Below are 18,972 nucleotides of genomic sequence, written 5' to 3' on the forward strand. Positions count from 1 at the left end.
AGAACACCAGACACAACACAGTACTTATTAAACTCCATCTTTGATATTTTGCCAACTTCCAATCATATGAAAAGCGTAGATTTATGCAAATTTTTGTTTTTGTTGTTTGTTATGACATTGTATTTGTCATGTGAGGATAAAACAGATTTCATTTAACAATGTGTTAGCTTGATTTATAACTTTTGGATATTTACACATGTGACGTGCGGGTCGCCATTTGTGGTCTGTGTTTCTGGCTTCGTACATGTCTGGCAATCCTAGTCAACACAATCCTGTTAGCATGTCTGTCTTTAGTGCCCAGCTTTTAAGTCCCCTTTCCATCTTGATGTAATATAAATGTTTTGCTACTTTTTAAAAAATTATTTTTTAAAAATTTATTTTTAAAGCTTTGTTTTATATCAATCCTTAATCTGTCTGGAGTTCATTTTGGTTTTTTTTTTTTTTAAGATTTTATTTATTTATTTATTTATTTGACACAGAGAGAGACATCCAGCAAGAGAGGGAACACAAGCAGGGGGAGTGGGAGAGGAAGAAGCAGGCTCATAGCAGAGGAGCCTGATGTGGGGCTCGATCCCACAACGCCGGGATCATGCCCTGAGCCGAAGGCAGACGCCCAACCGCTGTGCCACCCAGGCGCCCCATGGAGTTCATTTTGGTTTAAGATGAAAAGAACTTAATTCTGTCTCCCAAATTCTTAGTCAATTTCACACATATGGTTTTGCTGAAAAATCTTTCACTTCTTCACTAATTTGTAACTTTACCTTTATAATATGTTACATTTATTTATAACATGTGTTTTTACTTTGTTTCTGTTTTTTCTTATTTTTTTTATCATCATTGTTTTGCTTTATGATATTCTTTGGAGTATGTCTCACTTCATTATCTTTATTTTTCAAAAATGTATTAGATGTTCTTAAAAATTAATTTGCCAGATGAGCTTTACAATGTTTGGCAAGTGAAGAATAGTTTTCTTCTTTGTTAAAACAAAGCCAAAATAGTTATGAAATTTTCAGGGTAAAAGAGAAAGAAAATTTATCCAACAGCTCTCATAGCATTTCTAAAAAAATAATCTTTTCTTTCAGGCTTTGGAGACTATAAAAACAAATTTTTGCATATTGATGAGTTCCGTTCTGCTTTGTTTTATAAGAGGAAACTAGGGCATGCTGGGAATCTGTGTCAGGGGTCAAGGCCTATGCAGGGGATGAGGGCCCCTTACTGGGTTGGGGAGGCTGGCTTTGTTCAGCGGTGAGAATTCCAGGGGAGCCCACTCTGAAAGCCCGAGGAGAGCAGGGGACATTCCTTAAGGACACCACTAATGAGAAAGTGGGAGTTACTGTGTTTCCAGAGGTCTGCCTGCTTATGGCATGGCGCACAGGGCAAGGGTCCGGAAAGAATGAGGAGGGAGGGAGGGATCTAACCAGTGGGTCAAGATGGGCTTTGATTCTGGAGGTGACGTAGGGCGGGAGGTAAGCCAAGTTGGGCTCAGAATGCTGGTGGCGCTGGGACTATGTCTGTGGGCAGAAGTGGGGGAAGAAACACTGCAGTGTGGGGTACACGAGGGGACATGAGGCTGCTGCGGGGCCTGGGGTCCTGACATTTATCAGGTCTATAGACCTGGTGATCATTCTGAATCCCGAGGGAAGACCTGAAGTGTCGCTCAACAGCCTGTCAACATGTTACAGAATTCTTTTTCGTTTGGGGCACCCGGCTGGCTCAGTGGGGCACGCGACTCTTGACCTCAGGGCTGTGGGTTCAAGCCCCACATTGGGTGTAGAGATTGCTTTGGTGCAATCTTCTCTTTCAGGCTTTGAAGATGGTAAAAACATACTTTTGCGTATTGATGAGGTCCAGTCCTCCTGGATACATACCACGTACAAGGCAGGCTGCCTAGAAATACTTTGAAAAGACTGACCCCAGAGCCCCATCTGGGCTTCCTTCCATGAAAATCACGCGGGGAAATTCAGGACATCCTGCTCACGCCTCACACGGAGGCTCCTTCCTTGCAGGACCTGCTGTCCTGTAATACAAAGTATGTGCAAATTTCTCAACACCTGGTGGTTAAAGATATGGATGCACGGATTTTAGAAGATGCTCCCCTCCACACAGGACTAGCTGCGTGATTCACAGGGCCCCGTGCAGAAACTTAGAAGTTCAAGACCCTGTAGAGCATTAAACCTGGCATCGGCCATCCCAGCATGGCCCCCCGTGTGAGCACGGAGTGGCTCTCTCTCCCGAAGGGCCTTGAAGGTGTATGACATACAAAAATACGAAAATAACACAATCCAATAATCCAGTGTTTAATCTGTGCAAAGAGGATCATAATTGTCCTACGGAAAATATTTTGGCTTGAGAGTCTCAGGATAAACAAGTTGAAAATATTGAGAAGATTGGGGCGCCTGGGTGGCTCAGTCATTAAGCATCTGCCTTCGGCTCGGGGTGTGATCCCAGCGTTCTGGGATCGAGCCCCACATCAGGCTTCTCTGCTGGGAGCCTGCTTCTTCCTCTCCCACTCCCCCTGCTTGTGTTCCCTCTCTCGCTGGCTGTCTCTATCTCTGTCAAATAAATAAATAAAATCTTAAAGAAAAAAAAGAAAATATTGAGAAGATCAACATTGAAGGAGATGGAATATCTATCAAGGAAAATTGGAGAGAAAAGGAAAAAACACCAGCTACCCTGGGGGTGCTTGTGTGGTGCACAGGTCCGTGGCTCCATTGTCCCAACTGCAGTGGGAAGAAATCATGTTAATGACAGACAAAGTCAAGAAAACCCACCCATAATTATTGAGAGGACCAGAGGCACGTGATGATATATTGCCTGAAGAATAAAAAAGAGCAAAATGGCCGAGATACAAAGCTTGAATAACAAAAGATTGAAATGTTCAATAGATTAAATCAAACTGAAGAAATGCATGTGATGTAGGAAAGACAACTAAATGTAAGAGCAGAGGGTGAACGGAAAACAGTATGAAATTATCAGTATTAGTTTGTATCAGTTTGCTAGTGTTGTGTAACAAAGTGTCACAAACTGGGTGTCTCAGCCCTGGAGTCGGGAAGTCCAAGGTCAAGGTGTTGGCAGGGCTGGTTTCTTCTGATGTGGTGAGGGAGAATTGGTTCCAGGCCTCTCCCAGAGTTTCTGGAGGGTTGTTGGCCATCGTTGGTGTTCCTTGGCTTGGAGAAACACAACCCATTCCCAGCCTTTGTGTTCACACGGCATTCTCTCTGTGTGTGGCTCCGTGTCACAATTTCTCCTTTTTATAAGGACATGTCGGATTAGGACCCAACCTACTCTAGTATGAGCTCATCTTAACTAATGATATTTGCAATGATTCTTTTTCCAAATTACGTAACATTTCGATATAGTGGAGTCAGGACTTCAGTGAAATTTGGTGGGTGGGGGTGGGGTGGGGTAGGGGACACAATCCAACCTGTAACAATGATAAGAAAAAGACAAGACCAGGACAGTATAGAGATAACTAAAAGAAAAACAGAGAGTTACAGTTCATGAGTGTAGGCTGTATCATTAAACAGAAATCTTTTACGCGAACGAAGCAAACAAAAACCCAACCTTTCTGGAAGACAAAATCAGAAACAACAAATAAAACAATAGGCATATTTAACAGCCTAAAACAGCTTCTTCAGGCTGAGACCCCACTTAAGGGGCAGAGAACCAAAAGGGGGTGGGCTGACCTGGGACCAGATAATGCCATCATGTCATCATGTCACCGTCTGATGCCCACTGTTCCACGTGGGAAAATTCTTGCCAGACCTGCTACTCTTTTCTTTCCAACTTGGCTACTGTGCATGTGTACGTGTGTGTGCACGTGCATTTATGCCTGTGTGTGTGTGTGTGGGTGTGGGTGTGGGTGTGTGTTCACAGCCTGGACCATAGAGAAAGTAGTGAAGATTTTGAAAGAGAAAGCGGGTCTAGCACAAATCGACACGTTGTGGGAGAGCAGCTAGAGGAGGAAAGGCTGGGAGTGGGGCTGGGGGCTTCTCTGAGGAGGAGAATGCCATCTTACGAAACAGTTGTCACTTGTGCAGGGACATGAAGAGCGACAGGGAAGAGAGGACAGTCAAGAAAGCTTGCTTCTCAATGCTTGTCTATTTTCCCTTTGGCTTTTTTAAGACGCGAAGCGGAGATCTGAATTCCTTCTGTGTTTTTGTTTCCTTGGGAGTGACCCCACGCAGCCGGGACCAGGTGGGCTGCTTCTTTTATGCTGACCTCAATCCGCTCAGGGTTGTTTGCGGAGTGCCAACTACACGCAGGGGAGGGACAGAGCAGGGAATGTGCTGGACACCACCGGCCCTCTGCTCTGGATTCCAGCATTTCCTCTTACCACCCCAAGTGCCTTCCAGCAAGTTCCCCAAAGTTCTCATCCTTGTTCGCCTGATTTGTCACATGGGGCCAACTAATAATAGGATTAAGTAGTTAATCAGTGCTAGCTCTCCAGCTGCCTTCTGGTGACGGTCCTGCTGAACGTTAGGTGGTGTGACCTGGAGCGGCCAGAAAGAACATGTGAAAGACACAGGTTGTCTACAGCCCTCTCCACGGGGGTGCCAACGCCCCCAGTCCCTCCGAGTTTGCCTGTGTGAACATCAGCTGCTCTCTTCACGGGGGGACCACCTCTGGTAACCCCCGGTGTGGGTGCCACCTGAGCTCTCTCGGCCAGGAGAACTCCAAGCAGTTAGTCCTGGTTAATCATTATTCATCTCAGGGCCTCAGACTTGCAAACATTGGTGATGAGGTACCAAAGGTGGTACAAGGACAACCGTGGCGTAGGACCCAGCAGGTGTGGTTTCTGGGTTCCCAGGGCCTCTGTCGATGGCCAGATGAAATGTCACTTGGAAAGAAGACATTGGTATGAACGTGTCTTCCATTTCTATGGCCGCCTCTGCCTCCAGCCACCATGATTGCAGGCTCCCATCAGGCCTTTTTCTTTTTCTTTCTTTCTTTCTTTTCTTTCTTTTCTTTTCTTTTCTTTCTTTTCTTTTCTTTTCTTTTCTTTCTTTCTTTCTTTTTTTTTTTTTTTTTTTTTTTTTTTTTTTTTTTTTTGCCAAGGGAGAGAGAGAGAGAGAGAAGCAGGGGACAGGGGCAGAAGGAGAGGGAGAGAATCTTAAGCAGGCCCATGCCTAGCATGGCGCCCAATGTGGGGCCTGATCTCACAACTCTGATACCATGACCTGAGCCAAAATCAAGAGTCGTTGAACGCTTAACTAACTGAGCCAGCCAGGAGCCCTCATCGGGTCTTTTTCGGAAGATAAATAAGAAACACTCCAAGGAGCAGAATGAGCCAGCACAGAGTAAGAAATGAATTACCAGACAAAAGGGCTAGAATGTATTTGAGTGAATTATGAGGAAAATATATCATTTTTGCCTTATTAGAATATTAGAAATTCAAGATAACTGATGCTTATGCATATGTACAGTGTCTATTATGTCTTAGTCACTCTGTCCATTTGGAAAGATGCATGGAAGCTAGCAGGAGAGGCATTCAAAGTGATTTATGATGGACTTGGGGTGCCCTGTCCCCCTCCACTCCAGAGGTTGTACCTGATTGTCCTTGCAGCCCCGCCCATCTGTCCCCTCGAAGCCACGCTTCTGGGGGACCACAGTTTTGCAGGGGGGCCAGGGAAAGTCCTCAGGTTCTAATGCAGCCACAGACAACCCACAAAGTTGAGAAAAGAAATGATGTCAGTTGGGGGTGCATATCTGTTAAGCAATAGAAAAATTCTTTCCAATTCCTCTTTTTTATCCTTCAAAACAAACTTATTTCTGATATGATGGTGCCAGAGTTTTTGTTTTTCTTTTTTTAATGGATTCTGAAGGCAGCCACTGAAAGAAAATTTATTTTGTTTGCATGTATTTGTCCTGGTTGCACAATATATGAAAAGTAGGGTAATTTTTCCCCCCAGTAAATTTTTCAATTTTCTGCAATATCCCCATGTTTCCAACTCAGAGATGATTTCCAAAGATACCTGGTGATTTCCATCTTGCCGCACACTGGAGACAGGAAGAGGATATTCAGAAAATAATTATATTTAGCATAACATTTTCTCAGCAAATAACCGCATAGGCTGTACACACATCCTCCTCTGTGGATCACAGACTTGCAAGTCAAGAACGCCGTTCTGGGCGGCTGGCGTCCCCATACAGATCGTTATTATTACGAGTCCCCGCATTGGCAGCACTGATTCTTATAGAATTTTTATTGTTTCTTGAAAAACAACTTCCCAGGGTAATGACTTTGATACCTGCTGGTTGTATGCCTCTTTTCCCTAGTGGGCTACATACGGAGAGGTTTCTTCTAGAATGTCACTGATGGTTCTCATATGCAGTCGGCAAACCACCCATCTTCCCCCAAGGGGTGAATTCTGTTGTGGAGCGCGCCTGGCAGCGGCCTGATGGTGGACAAAGATGTGAATGTTTGCGTTCACACCCTCCATGTCTGTCTCTTGATACTCATGCTGTGACGCCCAGGGTGACTTCTCGACGCCCCTGCAAGGCGCATGCCCGCACCCCTAGGCACAGATCGCTTTAGCCAGCCCCGGGCCACACTCCTTCCTCAGCCCCGCTCATCCGCGGGCACCCACCCTGGGTGTTGCCAGGAGACGGGAACCCACTGCCTGTCACCAGCCTTTGCTGTCTCAGCTGCGTGCTGTTTCTGCCCGTCTCCTTCCCTCTTGTATCTGCCTCCCTCCGCGGCAGGGCTGCCCGAGAGGCCTGCACGCGCTCTGCCTGCAAGGACACCCAGCCACCGCCCAACTGCGCCGCTCCCAACCGCCACATCCCTAACAGGATCAAGGGCTTCCGGAGTCACAGGGATAAGAAACAATTTGCAAACTTTGATAGAAGATCACTTCTTTGATCTGAAATCGCCTTAGGAACTTTCAGTTCTAAAAGAATTAGGAATGTTTCTAAGCAAAGAAGTCGGTGATACAACTTGGATAGAAGCAGTCTGGTGTGGGTGCTGAAGGCACAGGCTCTGGGGTCAGAGGCGCCAAGGTCAAGGCCTGGCAGCACCGTTTCCCCGAGTCGTGAACTTCAGCAGGTCATGCCACCCCGCCACACCTGTTTTTCTTAGAAACATCCTGAAAACAGAGCTAGTGATGGTAGACCCACTGCATATTGGCTAACACCAGGCACACAGGAAGCACTCGACAACAGAGAGATGCGACTATCCTTGTTTTGACTTTAAGGAAATAAAAGTGTGTTCTTTATTCTCCCGCTGAGACGCAAGTCATCAGACTTCTCCCATCCGTCCGTGGCCTGGTGGACAGCAGGGAGGTCAACAGTATAGGCCCTGCAGGAGCCCCCCTAAATTAGAACGTCCCCGGCTCCTGGTCAGGTGGGACCTGTGGGCAGCTGGTCCCTCCAGGGCTCCACTTAATTTGTTCACCGCCTCTAAGATGCTGTTGTGGGCTGAAATATGTGCCCCCCAAGGGCAACCCCCAGTACCTCAGAATGTATTTAAACATAGGGGCTTCGACGAGGTGATCGAGTTAAAATGAGGCTGTTAGGGTGGGCCCTCATCTGATCTGACCGGTGCCCTCATAAGAAGAGGAGGACACACACAGAGACACGAATGCGTGCACAGGGGACAGACCCTGTGGGGGCGTAGAGAGAGGGCCCCGCTGGGAAGTCAAGGAGAGGGATGTCACCAGAAACTAGCTCTGCCGGCACCTTGACCTTGGACTTCCGGCCCTTGGGACTGAGGAAGTAAATGTCTGTTGCCTAGTCTGTGGTCCTTGGTCACGGCGGCCTGAGCTCACTCAGACAGGCACCATCTTGCTGTGAGAAGCTCCTTGTGCTGACAGAGGTTCCCCTAAACCGACGGGCCTCCTCCAGGTTCCTCCTGTTCCTGCTTCTTTGTCTCCGTTCCAAGCCCCCTCTGGCCGTCCTGGCCCCGAGCCTCACTGGTTCTCAGCTCTGGCTGTTCGGTGGAATCGTCCAAGGAGCTTCTGACAGAAACACCACTGTCCTTGCACCACTGCTTCATGGGCACGCCGAAAAGCTCCCAGGCGATTGTCATGGGCCCCAGGGCTGGGACCCCGTCTAAATGTCTTGACCTTCCTTCTCCCTCTTCCCATCGGTAGGCCAGCCTCCTCACGGGGCCCTCCCTCCTCTCCAGGCTCTAGGCCTCTGTTCTCCCACAGGCCCACTGAGGTGGCTTCCAGATGTACCCACCTGTTCCTGGCCTGTCTCCAAGCTGTCTTCCAGAGGGTCCTTCTACACTCGCCTGGTCATGACAGCCATGACTTGGCTCTACCATTCACTTCCACCCTCACTGCTGGGGCCTCCCCACCGCAGACCCCTTCCTGTGGCCACACTATGCAATTATGGCATCTCAACCACAGCAGCCTTCAGGCCTCCCGGCTCTGGCTCTCAGGGCTGCTTGCCGGGGCTGGATCTCCTCCTGCTGGCCGGCAAGGTGTCCCACTGGGGAAGCCTTCCTTCCTCAGCCTCCCCACTGGGCCTCTGTGTCTCCACAGCTCTCTTCATATCGTCACATTCACATATTTACGAAATGTGTACACTTACACCATACATGTATGCGTACATATGGAAGCCTACGCGCATGTGTGTATCTATTACAGATGGTTTACATTCATAATGTGGACCCTGAGTGCCACACAGGTGGAAAGTTTATTTTGTTCCCCTTCGGTCTTCATAAGATTTATCTACATGGAATATATAAACAGATACTAATTAAATATTTTTCTTTTTTTTTTTTTTTAAGATTTTTTTATTTATTTATGTGACAGAGAGACAGCCAGCGAGAGAGGGAACACAAGCAGGGAGAGTGGGAGAGGAAGAAGCAGGCTCCTAGCCGAGGAGCCTGATGTGGGACTCGATCCCGGAACGCCGGGAACACACCCTGAGCCGAAGGCAGACGCTTAACGACTGCGCTACCCAGGCGCCCCCTAATTAAATATTTTCCAAATGAAAATGTATAAATATATGAAATAAACATTAAAACAAATATGTAATTTGTGTAGCTATATAAATATAGAAATAGGATATGCATAGACATATCAATATGTAAATATATTGAGGGGCCCCGGGCTGGCTCCACCAGTAGAGCACGTGACTCTTGATCTTAGGGTTGTGAGTTCAAGCCTCCTGTTGGGTGTAGAGATCACTTAGAAATAAAATCTTTAAAAAATATATAAGTATATTGATATATAAATAAATATTCATAAACACATTCTTTTTTCCAAATGAAAAACTGAATTTGCCCCAAATCAAGAGGGGAAGGACTTGAAATGCTGTCTTTATGTTAAACCAGATTCTCGTATGTACATGTGTCTACTTCTCAATTACCTGTCTTATTCTATTAACACATGTCCTTCCTTATGCCAGTGGCTTACTATTTTAACTAGAGCTGTGCAATGTGCTCTGATACTTGGTATGATACTTCCCTTCTCTTTTTTTGTTTCACTGGTCTTCTGGCATATTTTTTCATATGAACTTAAGAATCAAGTTCCAATAAATTCCTGTTGGAATTTTGACTGGGATTATGTTGAATTTATAGATTAATTAGGGTGAAAATTGATGTCATCATGATAAGAAAAATTTCCAGCCAGGAATACTCTGTCTGTCTCTTCGGGTCTTTAGGTTTTTCAGTTAGGTGTTACAGATTTCTCTAAGAAGGTTTAGTTTAATGTGTCTGATGGGTTTTGACATTGTAAATGAAAGATTACATTTTTTTTTTCTGTAGTGGAAAGTTTGAAAAGCATAACACACGAGGGACTAAGGAACCCTAATGTACCGAAACCCAAACCTCAACAATTATTAGCTCACGATTAGTCTCACTCCCTTGCTCTCCCACCCAACGTCCTGCCCCTTTCCTGCCCAGGGATTTTAAGGCAAATCCTGGATTTCATATCATTTCCACCGTGGATTCCTTCAGGTTAATTTTGGGCCCAGCAACTTACTCACCTTTCTTATTAGTTTGGATAACATGTAATTAATTAAGTCTGTTTTTTTAGGTGGAGTCTCTTTTCATTTTATCTCTCCCATCCCTAACACCTTACAGAACATGGGGGGGGGGTCATTAATGGTTGGTTTGAATAAATTTGCTCCCAATGAGCTGTCATGAGTGCCTCCCCCAGCTTGCTGTGTGTGCCGCGGAGATCCTCTCGACCCCTGGCGTCGTGTGACACTAAAGGGCAGTTCTTCCCAGACACGGAGACCTTAAACTCATACTCAGGTTGAGCATGGCAATGCTGTTTAACATCCCACAGACCGTGCACTCCTTGGTCATTGGGAAAAACATCCTATAGTTTGGACCAGCCTCCCCCGGACCCCTTTGAGCCCCCCGGTCTCCGTCCTCAGAGGTGTGGGCCTTGGGTTCATTCTTGAGGACCAGCGGTGGCACGAGTGGGGCAAGGTGCACCTGAGCACAGCCTGGCTAATCATTGCTGTAGAGTTTCTACTGCTCAGAACCTGAATCCATTATTCAGTCTTCAAACAGGAATAAAATATGCAAATGCAGCATGTAAAAGTGCTCACACAGCACACACCCTGCTTTGGTGTTGGCAACAGCTAGGCCCACCGGAGTTTAGAAAGAGAGAGATGCTTCATTGCCTCTGCCTGCAAATCTGTAGAAAGAGATGCAAACCTCAGCCATGGCCCGGCATTCCTTAGACAAGAGCGCCGGGCCAACTGTGTATCTTTAGACCTGACCTTCAGGGATCCGTCATCAGCACAGAGCGGCTTGAGACCACGAGACCCGCCTCCCTAGAGGTGGTGGTGGGTCAGGCCAGCCTGGGGGCTCCCCCAACAGAGGGAAAGGGGCTGCTTTGTTGTCAGTTTCAATGGCAAGTCTGTGCCCTTCTCCTTTAAAATAATTGCTTTGGGAGATCATCTGCATTTTAATATAAACTCCCTTTGAAATTTTTCGTTTGACATTTTGGGTTATCACATTCTGCTATGTATTGGGTAAAGCAGGCACGTTTTCTGGCTCTGACGTTGACCCCTATCAGAGAATTCCCTGAGGAGGGCTGCCCACTTGCCTAACCCACCCCCATCACGATGTTAGGGTCTCATCCATAGCACAGCCTTGAGTGTGCTTCATTTGGAAAGCTGGTCCTCGTGGGAACTCCCACGGCACACCCTGGACTTCAGCTTCCCCTCTGGTGAACGGGCTCAGGAGCAGCTTGATTCGGTTCTCTCGTCTAAAAGGAAACCAGCAGGGTGGTATACCTGGGCTGGGAAGATATACCGTCATTTAGAAAGTAGCTGTTGTTTAATGAAAAGAGGGCTGGATTTGAAATCCCAAACAATGGGTTCAAGCATGTGTACAACTTACTATTGGGGCCACCCCGTGGAGTCATTTTAGATCCCAGAACCCTCAGTGGCTGCCTCTGTGAATCGGGCAGAGTGCAGTTGTAGAATCCGACGGGGTGACCGGTGTGAAAGTATTTGGCAATGTGTGCCTATACTAATATCACTGGAACTGTATACAGCTGAATCAAGCTCCAGAACTTCTGTTTGTATACAGCGGCCCTCCCGAGCCCCCTCTGCCCACCACCGGAGCTCCTCACGGCTCTGACTCCCCCAATCACACGTTTGCCGCTCCCTTCCCCCTCCCACGATCTCGAGACGAAGGGGTTAATGCCTGGCACTCTTCACGAGACACACGTTTTCTGCCTTTGGCTCCAAGCAACACATTTATTTTCAGCATTAACTACAGCTTAACCCCAGTGTTAAAAACTAGAAAATGCAGAAATTAAAATTGGCCACTTCAGGCCAATTCTCTCTCTTTCTCTCTGAAAGTATGAATTACTACTTCTACCTTCTGGGTAAGATGAAATGAATATAATAGCCCTGATCTTGTTTGTCCCAATAGAATATTTCATATGGTAGAAGAAGGATAAATTATGGGTTTTGATATTCCCTGAAGCTGCAATTCAAGAAACGTATAATTAAGCCCCAGCATTGCCAAAGAGTAGAAAATATTTTTCTTCCAACTTTCCTATGGTTTAAAAACTGTTCGGGTTTTTGACTTTTGTGACAGCAGTGTAGACACCCCATTGGAACTCTCAGAACACCTATGACATAGTGAACGAAGGTCAGTGGGTATTCTCGTGTTGCTTAGATGCATGTTAGTTTCCTTGGGCCACAACAAATTACCAAAGACTCGGTGACTTAAAAACAACAGAAATTTATTCTTTTACAGTTCTGGGGGTTCAAAGTAGAAAACCCCATCCCTCCAATGTCTGCTTATATGATTGCATGGCCCTTTTCTTTCTGTCTCAAATCTTCCTCTGCCTTTCTCTTGGAAGGACACCTGTCTTTGGATAGAGGGGTCACCCTAACTCCGGGATGACCTCACGTTTTGAAACTTAATTACATCTGCAAAGACCAAATAAAGTCACGCATTGGTACTGGGTGTTAGGACTTGGACAAATTTTGGAGGTACCCAAATTTAAATGACAGTAGATTGTAAAATTCCAGGAAAAGCACCTCAGGGATGGATAGCAGCGATTATCTGTTTGGAGAGAATGATAGGAAGAGGAGAGAAGGCAACAGGAGAGGAAAGGCAGATTTTGTCTCTATATCATTTTTAAGCCATTTAAAGTTTTGAACCCAGGAAATCAGTTACTTATTAAATATTAAATAAACAAATTTAATTAAAAATGAGAAAATAGAGGTATTATCAGTTATAATGTCACCTTAGGTCTTCAACACGAAGATTAAAGACAAAACAAAACAGCATTAAGTTTTTTTAATAAAAGGAAGCTGAAGGTGTTATAAGTTAATATTTATTTTTATTTATCACAGGTTATGCAAAATGTCAGCAAAAAAAAAGTAGAAAATAAAATATAATTATATTGGCCTGATTTTGTGGTGATTCCATTGCCTTCATTCCACACACGTGTGTAAAAATTTGTATGTGCTCATTCAGTCACCAAGTATTTTGTGAGCAGTCACCATGTGCCACCGAGTCACTCGGATACACAATGAACAGAAGGGACAATAGACAGAAAGGAATTAATCATCTCATTTACTTCTTATAATGACCCTGAAAGTGGTCATTTACTGAAAACTTCATCTTACAGATAAGGAAACAGGCTGATTACGTTTTCTTGCTCAAGGTCAAATAGCTAGAAAGTGACAGACCTATAATTTAGCCAAGACCTCTTTGACTTCAGAAACACATCCTCTTAATCACTATATTTAACTGCATGAGAGGTCAAATCATAATTATAACATTATTTATTGAGTGTGAAATTATATTGATGGGCATTTATTAGCTTTTTGGAGAAAATTTTTATTTTTTATTGTTTCTTAAAATATATTAAAAATTAAGAATTACAAAATAGAAAATAGAAAAAACTATTAATCCTATAGTCCAGAGATAAATAGCTTGTAACTTTACAGTTTTTATTCTATTCATATAAATAAGTAAATGAATAAATATTTATACTTTCAGAACATAATTGTCAACGTTAAGGTAAGTACACATATTTATTTGTTTTTCTAATTATAGTATGATCATCTTGACATGTACACTGCTAAATAGTTTTTTAAAGACGGACTTTTTATTGCCTGAAAAAATTATCATCTGAATGATATAATCTATTTAGCCAACCCTATATCGTTGGACATTTAGGTTGTTTGTAATGTTTTGCTATTATAAATAACTCGGGAAGAACACCCTGACGTACATATGCGTAAATACATATATACATATAGAGAGAGTGTCACCGAAATAATCTAGTAACTACAGTCTCTGTTTCATCTCCATATGTCTAAGAAGGAAAGTTGCTGTGTGAACAGGTACCATCAGCTAATGTGCTAGGGACATTGATATATTCATTCTTGGGGTTCATTTATCTAAAACCCAGCTGTCTTTCCTCCTTTTGTTAAAAAATGTAATACCGGTGGCAACCATTTAACTTAATTGTTTATCAGGCTTCTAGCTGCAAGAAACAAAGAATTATTCAAATTATGCTGAGTAACGAGAGATGCATTAAAAAGGTAGGTGTGGTAATCTGTCAAATTTCAGCCACATATCCAGACCTCCTGCAAAATGCAGAAACTGTGGTAGAGCACAGACCACGCAGAGATGGAAATGGGAGGTCATCAGAAGCTAAGGAAAATTCCAAATAGCTCAGGACTAGAGGTTTATGAATAATCTTTATGGTACTTCATTTGTGGCGCAGATATTTTCTTTCTCTGCTGCTTCTGGTTCTTAGTGACTGACTGATGCTTCTCTCATTGTTACATCTCTGTTGAACTTCCCAACAGAGAGACTCTGATTGGCCACACTAATTACTGTGCTGTTTGTCAGCAGGAGCAGGGCCGGCTTTGTGGATATGTAACCCCTGTGCTCCGAGGGTCCCCGTGCTTGGTTTAATGTTTTGTTACTCGAAATTACGATCCATTTTATATTTGAACTTGCGTTTTGTAAGCGAAATCTGGGGGGGGGGTAAGGGGGCAACAGTGTGTGCAGAGGAGGCAAATACAATGGATGTGTCCCCATTCACATGCAGCTTTTGTGATGCCCCATGTACACGGAATTCTGGGGACCCAGGATGCATGCAGAGTTCAGTGAGACTCAAAGTGAGTAAAAGGGAAGTGATTATCCTGCTGCATCCCCGGCTGAACTCAGGGAGGGAGGTGCAGAGATGACCCGAAGAGGCATACTTTCCATTAGATGCAGAACTTGCTTCAAGTGCAGGAAGAAGTCAATAGCATAGTGGGAAACACTAATGACCACAGATCCTATTATTACCCGTTCTTACTCCCTGTATGAGCCAACGACTTATGTCAAAAATGATGACATACAAAGAAAGGGCAAAAGACAGAAGCCTCTTCTCCTTACTCATCAGTAAGTCAAAAATAGAGTGTTAGTAGAATACGTGTGTATCAAGAAGTGAAATAAAAACAGTTGAGTTAATGTTTTGCAGCGTTTCTGATGTTCTGGTAGGAAGGAAATATATGAGCGTGTAGAAGCTACAAAATACAAATCCTGTAATTTTGGCTATTCAGCATATGAGTTAAATGCTCTTTATTTGCATTTAAACAGAAATCCCACAGTATAAAGAGAAATGGTAAAAATTTTACATTTTAATTTTTCCGTACTTGAAACGACATTAAATAGCAAATAAAAATCACCATGGTAAGTTGTGAAAGACCGCGGCCAAAAGAAAAACACTTTCTATTTTATTACATTTAATAACGCTTTCCTTCTTTTTGAAGGAGAACCCACGGGTTTACTCTGCACAGGACCCCACAGATTGTGCAGCGCCCCCTGCAGGGAGCTGTACCACAGAGTTCTTAGCGCCCTCTGGGGGCGTGGCCTGCTCCGGTCCAATCAGCTTAGGGGCCAAGAGTCACGTGAGATGACATATGGCTGCCTCCGAATGAGCGTGGGGCAACTTCCTGGGCCGTTTCCCTTAGAAGGTAAGGCAAATTTTTTTATTTTTTTGTTTTTATAACCTTTTTACTTTGAAGTGATTTTGGGTTTGCGGAGAAGTTGCAGAGATGGTGCCGAGGGCTCCTGTAGCCCTCGCTCAGTTTCCCCTGCTGCCAGCCTCTCGGGTCTCCACGGGGCTTCTGTCCAGACCATGGAAGCAGCATTGGTCCCTTGCCTGACGCCAGGCTCTGTCCCCCGGGCGTCGTTCTCAGGCCTGGCCCCACCTCACACTTAGCGCTTCTTCCAAGTTTCTCAGGGAGCCTCCTTCAGGGCCTGTTTGACCCTGAAGGCGAGGTTCGGGGCACTCGGGTGGAAGACCACAGAGGTGACAGCCCTTCTCATACAGCACAGCGCGGGCATGCGACGTCCTGTCGCTGGGATGCTGGCCTGCGGCCCCTCTGCAGCCGCGGTGGCTGCCGTTCTTTTTCCAAAAAGGCGTAGGCCTCGAGAGAGTGGTGGTCTTTCCTCTCCCGTCTTTTTCTCTTTGGAAGGAGACGAGGGCCGTGCAGACGGGTGGTTGGTGGGGGTTTCAGTCGGAGGGAAGGCTGGTACGGGCAGACTTCTCGGCGGTGCCAACTGCCACTGCACCCTGCTTTTCCGCTCAGGACCCTCCGTGTCGCTTGCGTCGTTCTTCCAGATCCCGGTAACTTCTTATCCAAGGGGGACAGGCCCACAGATCCTGAGGGAACACCCCCGTGTTTCCTGTACCTGGCAGGCAGCACCGCGCATTGCTGGAGGGAGCGGCAGAAGGTTCTGCAGGTCGCCCTTGTGGCTGATGCACGTGGAAGGGCCGAGGTCCGGCCCCAGTGGCAGGTGCTGGAGCTCTGAGTGCTGAAGGGCGCAGCAAGGAGACCCATGTTGGATGTGTGGGAGTTTCTTTAGCTGGGGGGGGGGCATCGTGTGTGGATGGGTCACTGTCCTGGTGGATGTTGTTGATGTCACTGATGCTGTCCTCGGAGCCACCTCGGAGCAGCTTGGGCATCATCGCGTTAGCCACCTGGATGAGGCTGTAGGGCCTCCATACCCCCACCCCCCAGCTCAGCCATTGTTTCATTCATCAAGGGCTCCCTGAGGGGGGACACAAGGCTGAAGGGGGGGCCGGCTGCAGCCACCTTTCCTGCTCAGGTCTCTACTTCCTCCTGAATGTCCACGCCAGGCTGGAGGAGCTGTTGGTGCAGCAGGAGAGCGAGGACCGGAGCTAGGACGTGTATGTCAGCCCGGGGACTGCCCTGGGCCGTTAGCCCTGCAGGCAGGCTCTGCAGGAGAGCTGGCAGGGGCGCTCTGAGGGCCGGCCTTGCTGCAGACCAGCGAGCTTGGGTCTGTGCCCAGCCAGACAGCCGTGAGGCGTGCCCCCACCCTTGGTAGACCTGGCAGCTTGGGCGCGTCATGTTGTTCCAAAAAACTGAGTCATTTCAGGGGCGCCTGGGTGGCTCAGTCGGTGAAGTGTCTGCCTTCAGCTCAGGTCATGATCTTGGGGTCCTGGGATCCAGCCTCATGTGGGGTTCCCTGCTTAGTGGGAGTCTGCTTCTCCCCCTCCTTCTGCCCCTCCCCTCCAACTTGTGTTCATGCTCTCTCTCTCTCTCAAATACATAAAATCTTTAAAAAAAAAAAAAAGAAACGGAGTCATTTCAGCCTCAAACGCGGCAGTGCTCAGAGACCAGAGTGCAGCAGAGAGAGTCCAGTTCCCCCACCCCCGCTCCAAGGAGGTGAGGGTGGCCCTCCCTGTGACGTCAGCTCTGCAGCCCTTTCTGCCCCCCATATCAGGATTCTTTATTATTAATGCTTGTCTGGAGCAGGCAGCTTCAATTTTAAGTGGCGCCCACCTCACCTTGGAAAGCAGATCCGTGGGTCCTCCAGACACGCCCTAGGGATGGGAGGTCAGAGGCCCAGAGGCCCTGCCACTCTCATGCCTACTGAGGGGCTGGGGGAAAGGCCATTTTTTTAAGCAGTGATATTTTGGAAGTCTCCCACCCCTCTTCACCCAGCGAGTACTTGTTGCATGGCTGTTTTAAAAAGTATCATGCCACATTTGAGATAGGACATTTCCTCAGCCTGTGAAACTTGAGTGTCATTTTTTTAACTGCTTCTGAGAGACTGTTAAAACGGGTGTCGCTTCCCTATTCACCTTTCACGTGCTAGGCTTCGTATTAATTGGAAAGCAACAGATTATTTTGAATAACGGCAAAAAATGAAATAGGTTTTCATAAGCATTTCAGATGAAAGCTCAGCACAATTAATTATTCCAACAACAGAATTTCTGTGTAGTCTCTCTGGGGAAAAATGGATCTTAATGAAATATTAGGCCTTCAACTCTTCCTCTTCTTCTTTTTTTTTTTTTTTTTTTTTTTTTTGGCCTCTGTTTATTTGCTGTTTGGATGTGCAGATGGGTGGAATAACTCCTTCATAGGCGACGGCTCCTAATTGTAGTTCTTCCTAAGCACAAAGAATGGAGGATGTATAAACCTTCCTTCTCTGGCTGTTTCCCTCCTGCTGCTGCATAGGAATGCTCCCCTCCCTGGGCAGAGACAGGCATCCCCACTGGGGTGTGGATGTCTCTGCATTTACCCAGGCACCCACCTCCACCCAGCTGCCCACCCACGCAAGCAACCCTCCGGTTGGATCGCAAGTGCAGTCAGACGCTCGTGGTCCAATCTCAAATGCTGGTCATGGAGCAGAGAGCTCAAAGTTTGCAGGGAATGTGGGATTTCCTCTCCCATGAAGTTCTTGGGAAACAGATTTTCTGGAAGACTCCCCCTACCAGCAGCTACACGGTTCTTGACAACCCTTCCTCTTTGAGGGAAAAAGCACAAACATGCCCTCATGGCTCTTCTCCACTAGGTTCCACAGAGAGCTGGTATCAGCAGCTTTGCAAGCCTGGGGCAGATTGTGTGACCTCTCTGGAATTTCAACGTTTGCTTTCCCTGGGTTTCGTAACTAGTTCTCAGCTCTTTGAACTGCATCCAAGCACCCAGTTCATGATGTCATAGCTGCTCACCCGAGACAAGGGCAGAGATTTGATTTCATATGGTAAAGTGCAGTGCACCTGGGCACCACATAACAGCTCCATAAGGCACATATTACACTACTATGATTCATTCCCATCGTTTGGTTCGAGGCCAGAATCTGATAACACAAACCAAATACTTCAACCGCTAGAAGATGCTTAACTGGGAAAAACAAAGCAAATCTTTTCTTTTCTTTCTGACTTTAGACTTGAATATATATGCATATATATTCCAGATACTCCACATGACTTTCAAACAGCAATAACCGAAAAAACAAAAACAACAACAACAAAAACAAACCCTCAAGGGAATAGGATCTAAAATGTATTTATCTTGCTGAACTTGGATGCACTTCAGGTTATTAATGAGCTGTGCCAAGCAGCGTATGAAATCAGTGAGATAAGCTTTGAAGCGTATTAGCTGTGTGACCTTAGGCAAATGACTCAAACTCTCTGAGCCCAAGTTTCCTTATCTGTGAAAGAAGGATCGCAATGCGTATCTCAAAGGATTGTTGCGAGGATTAGATTCAATAATGTTCAG

The 18,972-nt window shown here is 46.0% G+C and overlaps 1 protein-coding gene across 1 annotated transcript in view; it reads right to left on the reverse strand.

Moving 5' to 3' along the window:
- Nucleotides 1–8,029, reverse strand: part of LOC121104024 (proline-rich protein HaeIII subfamily 1-like) — a 38,273-nt gene extending 30,244 nt beyond the window's left edge. The window contains exon 1 of the mRNA XM_040636345.1: nt 7,837–8,029. Within this exon, the coding sequence (XP_040492279.1) occupies nt 7,837–8,029 (193 nt within the window). The remainder of the gene's footprint in view (nt 1–7,836) is intronic.
- Nucleotides 8,030–18,972: the final 10,943 nt, after the last annotated feature.

The sequence above is a fragment of the Ursus maritimus genome, unplaced genomic scaffold (genome assembly GCF_017311325.1).
Source record: "Ursus maritimus isolate PB19 unplaced genomic scaffold, ASM1731132v1 scaffold_1, whole genome shotgun sequence".
NCBI lineage: Eukaryota > Metazoa > Chordata > Mammalia > Carnivora > Ursidae > Ursus > Ursus maritimus.